A 5,951-nucleotide genomic window follows, 5' to 3' on the forward strand; every position below is an offset into this window, starting at 1 on the left:
TTTTCACCTTTTTCCGATTCCGGGAATAGATATTCATTACTTTTCAACTAATTAAATCGAAAAAATTGCTTCTATATTGTTTGAAAAGCTCGCCTACCATAAAATAAATAATAAATAAATGGGTATGAAACCTCCTTTTTTATTTATGTGGCGCTTCTATTTTTTCTCTCTGACGTCAGGATTTTTTTACTGGACTTTGTAATTTCAACGATACGATTAATTCCAAAAATTGTTTAAAAAGTTCAATGAAATGTAGAATAAAAATATGGGTACCAAATGCAAGAGGCAATTTCTTTAGAACTTTTTGGATTCACAAGGACGAATAGTTAATTTTTAAGCAGATTAAGTTATATAGAGTTTATATAACTCCTTGACATATAATTTTTTCAAAAACAAATATTGCGAAATGTCAAGGATACAATATTAAAAGTACATTTTCGATACTTACCAGGCCTTCTGCGTCAAAAACTTGAATCTGTTTAAATTCTACAGGATTTCCTCCTTAATTTGAGACCCATACTTTTTCTTTAAGCACATTTCTCTGAATTTTTGAATTACTGACGTCAGAGTCAAAAACTAAAAACGCAATTTTACTATATTTGGCCCATGGTTTCGGAACAACGGGCAACACTGCCGATATCTTCATCGATTGTTTCGTGGAAATTGACTTTCTTACTACGCAAATTCAAGTATGTACATACAACAATACTTTACATATTTCTTTGCAGAGTAACGCAGTTATTAAAACCTTTTTATTAAACATGTACATAGTATCAAAACGAATAAATAAAATTTCAGCAAAAAATGATAAGAAAAGTTTGATTTCGTTAAAAGCATCGATGCAAAAAATACACGGAGCAAAAATTATCGATAGTATCGTACTTGTGAGTAGGAGCGTCCTAACCCTAGGTTTGACAGCCGGCCTTCAAATAAAAACAAAATAGCGTGCGCTGCGCCAAACGCCATTTGAAACTTCCCCAAAAATAAAAGGCAAAAGTTAGATCGATAAAGTCTAGACACGCATTAAAATTAATAAAACTTACTTATTCCAATCAATATGAAGATCGAGGAAGTGAAAAGCACTGTACGCACTCAACGCATCGCAGCACACAGCCACGTGAAAGGTCTGGGACTGGATGAAAATGGCGTGCCACTGCCAATCGCCGCTGGTCTGGTAGGGCAAAAGACTGCACGCGAAGCCGCCGGTATTGTTTTAGATCTTATTAAGTCCAAGAAAATGGCTGGTCGTGCGTTGTTGCTAGCCGGACCACCAGGTACAGGCAAGACGGCAATAGCTCTAGCTATTGCTCAAGAATTGGGTAATAAAGTACCCTTTTGTCCCATGGTCGGCTCTGAAGTATTCAGCAGCGAAATCAAAAAAACTGAAGTTTTGATGGAAAATTTCCGACGTTCAATTGGCTTGCGCATACGCGAAACAAAGGAAGTGTATGAGGGTGAAGTGACTGAATTGACACCTGTCGAAACTGAGAATCCAATGGGCGGTTATGGCAAAACTATCAGCAACGTGGTAATTGGTCTGAAGACGGCAAAAGGTACTAAACAGTTGAAGCTCGATCCAAGCATTTTCGAGTCACTGCAGAAGGAAAAAGTGGAAGTGGGTGATGTAATTTATATTGAAGCGAATAGTGGCGCTGTAAAACGGCAGGGACGCAGCGACACTTTTGCAACCGAATTCGACTTGGAAACTGAGGAATATGTACCTCTGCCGAAAGGTGATGTACACAAGAAGAAGGAAGTAATACAGGATGTCACATTACACGATTTGGATGTTGCAAATGCACGCCCACAAGGCGGGCAAGACGTGCTCTCAATGATGGGTCAGTTGATGAAGCCAAAGAAAACAGAAATTACAGGTAAGAAATATCTACATAGAATGATGAATTATTAGTACTAAAATTTCTGCAGACAAATTGCGTATGGAGATTAACAAAGTAGTAAACAAGTATATCGATCAGGGTATTGCCGAACTAGTACCAGGCGTACTCTTCATAGACGAAATACATATGCTTGACTTGGAAACATTCACATATTTACATAAATCTCTTGAATCACCTATAGCGCCTATTGTAATCTTTGCCACGAACCGCGGACGTTGTGTCATACGGTATTTTTCCCATTATATAAATATTGTTTTTATAGATTCAATTCTTCTGCATTTCCAGCGGCACAACTGATATCGTATCTCCGCATGGTATACCACTAGATTTACTTGATCGATTACTAATCATACGCACATTGCCATATTCATCCTCGGAAATGGAACAAATTATAAAGCTACGTGCCCAAACGGAAGGCCTTCAGTTGGAAGGATCAGCATTCAGCCGTCTCAGTGACATTGGCAGCACATCTACTTTACGCTATGCTGTGCAACTGCTTACGCCAGCACATCAAATGACCAAGGTGAATGGACGAACACAGATTACAAAAGAGGACATCGACGATGTACACTCATTGTTTCTGGATGCGAAACGCTCCTCCAAACACTTGTCAGAGAAGAATAACAAATTCATGATGTAATAACAATTAAATGGGAGAGCGCATGCATTAATTTTACTTTGTTTATTTCCAAGAAAATATAATTCCTTAAACGTAAATACATTTTAAAATATGTGATTTAAGGCTTCCTTTTTTTTATAATGCTCATTTTAACATAGACAAAGCCAAACGCTTTTTAATACATCTTTTTGATTTGGAAAATGTTGGGACTGCTTGACCACAGAGTTCATGAATTCATGTTTATCATATTGATTATTCGATGGCAAATTCATTTTTAAATCCAATAAGNAACGCTCCTCCAAACACTTGTCAGAGAAGAATAACAAATTCATGATGTAATAACAATTAAATGGGAGAGCGCATGCATTAATTTTACTTTGTTTATTTCCAAGAAAATATAATTCCTTAAACGTAAATACATTTTAAAATATGTGATTTAAGGCTTCCTTTTTTTTATAATGCTCATTTTAACATAGACAAAGCCAAACGCTTTTTAATACATCTTTTTGATTTGGAAAATGTTGGGACTGCTTGACCACAGAGTTCATGAATTCATGTTTATCATATTGATTATTCGATGGCAAATTCATTTTTAGTTTGAAGGTTTACTTCATAATTCTCTCGCCATTTAATTTTTGCATAGTATGAGTATGTGCGCAATGTCCTGCTGTTCCTTCAATTGTGCCATGAAACTACTGACGCACCTTTTTCGATGTTTGGCAAATTTGCCAGCGTTTTTACAACGCCGCAAACAAATATTACAACGATGTAAATAATTTGATTTTGATCTCAAAGGCCTTTTAAGCACTACTGTGCGGTCAAGTGTGAAAGTTACACAAGCACGCCTGCGTTGTTGTCGTAGATGTTTACCTATATGATCATTCAGTGCGTCAATTGACCTATGCATTGAGCCACACCAGAAAATGGGGCATTGCTGATTTTTTCTACGTCGCCTTTTACTTCTCCGCTCCTTCATTTCGCAATCGTGGGATAGCATTAAAGTTTGATGTTCAAATTGCAAACCACACAAATGACACAGAACAGGTGGCCCGTAATGCAGAGCCAAATGTTTTAGCATTCGTTCCGTATTTTTTTCTACCTGTCCACACACCATACACTCCCTCTTGCCGTTTAAGTAAAATATGGACTTTTCTCTGGTAAATCTTAAAAACTCTTGTTTTACGTCAGTTTTCTTCTCTATGGATTCTTCATTACTCCGACACATTCTTACAAATGCCAGGTCGTCGTCTAGATTGCATTGAATACCTATTGCTGTCATTTGTTTCGAAGCCTTCATAGTTTGCTGTGCTCGATCACGACAAGGGTAAGGACTATCGGTTGAAACGAATGCATCAACTAAATCTGGCTTAATCATAGAAGCTGCGTCTTCCAATTTTGGTGGAGGTGACGTTTGCGTAGCAATTGGGAAAGACATATTTCGGTTATTAAGTTCACTTTGTTCATCAGTTATCGGTAACAAAGTTTGTGCTGAATATATTTTGCGTTGCGTTGCTATCTGCTGTGTTATAAAACGAGTTTCAACGACTATCATTTGGGGTAGCTCCATCCAGAAGTTCTGTGAAAATAGAGAAATAAACAATAACATACATTTCAAAGATGGCCGCGGGCGCGAAGCAGTTAAGTAAAGAAAACAATGTAAACGAACATGGTACCTTTGAGGACGTTATGGACTTGTGTACGGCAGGCATATTAACACCATTTCCAAGTAAACTTCTAGTTTCGGCATCAAGTTCGCCACTGGTGAATCCATGTCTGCATTGTTTGTAAACTCGATATTAGGAAAATATGAGTAGATAAAATAAATTTACCAACTCACCTGAGGATTCCAATGTTACTGTAATGATGGGTTCAGCTGAGCTATTGTTCATAGTGCTGCTTAATTTCCCGTGACTTTCTACAAACAGACAAATAACATAATGTGACCGCTAAGCAAACAGGTGGGTATTTCTTTCCTAACAGGCAAAAAACTTATGTTCTTAAGATTTCCTCCCCACGCGCGTATATTTGAAGCTTGCAATAAACATTTGCCAAAGTGTAGGCTTCAATAATGCCAGGGTTGCATATAATTTTCAAATGTTTATCGATCTTCAAATAATCCTATTCTACATTTCGATTACGTTCCCGCTTTCCGCTCCAAAATAATCGGAATTTCCGGACTGATCGAACACAAGATTGCGCCATGAACCAATTAGAACAGATCTGACCGGTTGAGAAGCAACCATTTGTAATAGCAATTGGGAAAAAAGTGTGTCACGTTCGTAATTTCGAAGTTTGCTATTTCTGTTTTGCTTCTTTATGTGTTTTTTGTCGGTGATTTTTAAGTGATTTTTTGTGCAAATGTAATTAAAATGAAGTGCGCGGTGATTGGATGCAAAAACACGTACAAAAATAATAAATTGGTTAGCACAAACATGTGCACAACATTGCTTGCATTTTTTCTTTATGCTTCGTCTTCATATTCTTTGTTTACTTTTCACAGAAATTAACATGGCACCGAAATTACAAACGTCAGCAGAAAATTACTTTTATCTTTTGCTTCATCCTGTCAGATCTAGTGTAGTTGGATCATGCGGTTGCGCATTCACGGCGGCGATGACATTTCAGGACTAAAAGTAAACAAAGCCGTATAGTAAGATAAAAGAAACTGTTAAAGTAGTCAATTACTCACCATGCGTGGCGAAATTTCAGTATTGGAAAAACAGCTGGTGAACGTTAATATTTCTAACAAAATTGTGCGGCGAAATAACAGAAAAGAGAGTATTTGTGCAAATTTTTGTAATAAAATTGTGTGCAGTAATTTCATCGAAAACACTAACAGCCGGTGAGAACAACTCTCAGCCCACAATCCCAAAACTCGTTTCAAAGCGTTTTCGTTTGCGCTCCGTACGTGGTATAAGTTCGCCAGTAACTTATGGTCTGATTATGGCAACTTAACGTTACTTACGGCTCTAAATTAAAAATTCTGTTAAATGGATGTTGCTTATAATTGAACAGCCGAAACTTAACGTAACTTAATGCCACGGCGAAATCTGTTTCATTTTGATTCTCTAAGTTCTACTTTCCGTTAAGTTAAGTAAAGTTGTCATAATCAGGCTTTTAGGGTTTACACCGGACAATATTGTCAAGACAATTACGTCAAAATGATGTGTTTGTTGTAAACACGACGATTTCATATAACAACAAACACATCATTTTGACATAATNGGTTTACACCGGACAATATTGTCAAGACAATTACGTCAAAATGATGTGTTTGTTGTAAACACGACGATTTCATATAACAACAAACACATCATTTTGACATAATTGTATGCAGCTCTCAAGAAAAGCAAAAACTCCATATAAAATGATGTACAAGAAATGGCTAAAAAATTTTCTTGAGTCAAATTTCCTTAAGGCAGTACGCAGTTCTT

At 36.8% G+C, this 5,951-nt stretch overlaps 2 protein-coding genes across 3 annotated transcripts; one reads left to right on the forward strand and one right to left on the reverse strand.

Moving 5' to 3' along the window:
* The first annotated feature begins 762 nt into the window (after window positions 1-762).
* pont (RuvB-like helicase pontin) lies at window positions 763-2,957 on the forward strand. 2 transcript variants are annotated; one of them, XM_017634862.1, is made up of 4 exons: window positions 763-1,874; window positions 1,927-2,125; window positions 2,184-2,525; window positions 2,844-2,957. In XM_017634862.1, exons 1-4 carry the CDS (start codon window positions 1,058-1,060, stop codon window positions 2,854-2,856), a joined length of 1,371 nt encoding a protein of 456 aa, XP_017490351.1. In that variant the 5' UTR covers window positions 763-1,057; the 3' UTR covers window positions 2,857-2,957. The 2 variants fall into 2 exon arrangements, with proteins under 2 accessions (XP_017490351.1, XP_017490350.1); XM_017634861.1 differs by lacking the exon at window positions 2,844-2,957 and having other exon boundaries at window positions 2,184-2,629.
* On the reverse strand, window positions 2,692-4,619 carry LOC108378571 (uncharacterized). The gene is made up of 4 exons (XM_017634863.1): window positions 4,355-4,619; window positions 4,191-4,290; window positions 3,104-4,093; window positions 2,692-2,805 (listed from the first exon to the last, which is right to left on the reverse strand). Exons 2-3 carry the CDS (start codon window positions 4,224-4,226, stop codon window positions 3,146-3,148), a joined length of 984 nt encoding a protein of 327 aa, XP_017490352.1. The 5' UTR covers window positions 4,227-4,290; window positions 4,355-4,619; the 3' UTR covers window positions 2,692-2,805; window positions 3,104-3,145.
* Between the last annotated feature and the right edge of the window lie 1,332 nt (window positions 4,620-5,951).

Source organism: Rhagoletis zephyria, unplaced genomic scaffold (genome assembly GCF_001687245.7).
Source record: "Rhagoletis zephyria isolate East Lansing unplaced genomic scaffold, Rhagoletis_zephyria_1.1 Rzeph_scaffold_14434, whole genome shotgun sequence".
Lineage (NCBI taxonomy): Eukaryota > Metazoa > Arthropoda > Insecta > Diptera > Tephritidae > Rhagoletis > Rhagoletis zephyria.

What these genes read in the sequence shown, in the direction of transcription:
- LOC108378571 (XM_017634863.1), bottom strand. Translation starts at nt 4,226, where the DNA reads ATGCCTGCCGTACACAAGTCCATAACGTCCTCAAAG. An exon ending in AGTCCATAACGTCCTCAAAG is followed by an intron (nt 4,094 to 4,190) that starts GTACCATGTTCG and finishes CTATTTTCACAG; the next exon opens with AACTTCTGGATGGAGCTACC.
- pont (XM_017634862.1), top strand. Translation starts at nt 1,058, where the DNA reads ATGAAGATCGAGGAAGTGAAAAGCACTGTACGCACTCAACGCATCGCA. An exon ending in AAAGAAAACAGAAATTACAG is followed by an intron (nt 1,875 to 1,926) that starts GTAAGAAATATC and finishes AAATTTCTGCAG; the next exon opens with ACAAATTGCGTATGGAGATT. An exon ending in CGCGGACGTTGTGTCATACG is followed by an intron (nt 2,126 to 2,183) that starts GTATTTTTCCCA and finishes CTGCATTTCCAG; the next exon opens with CGGCACAACTGATATCGTAT.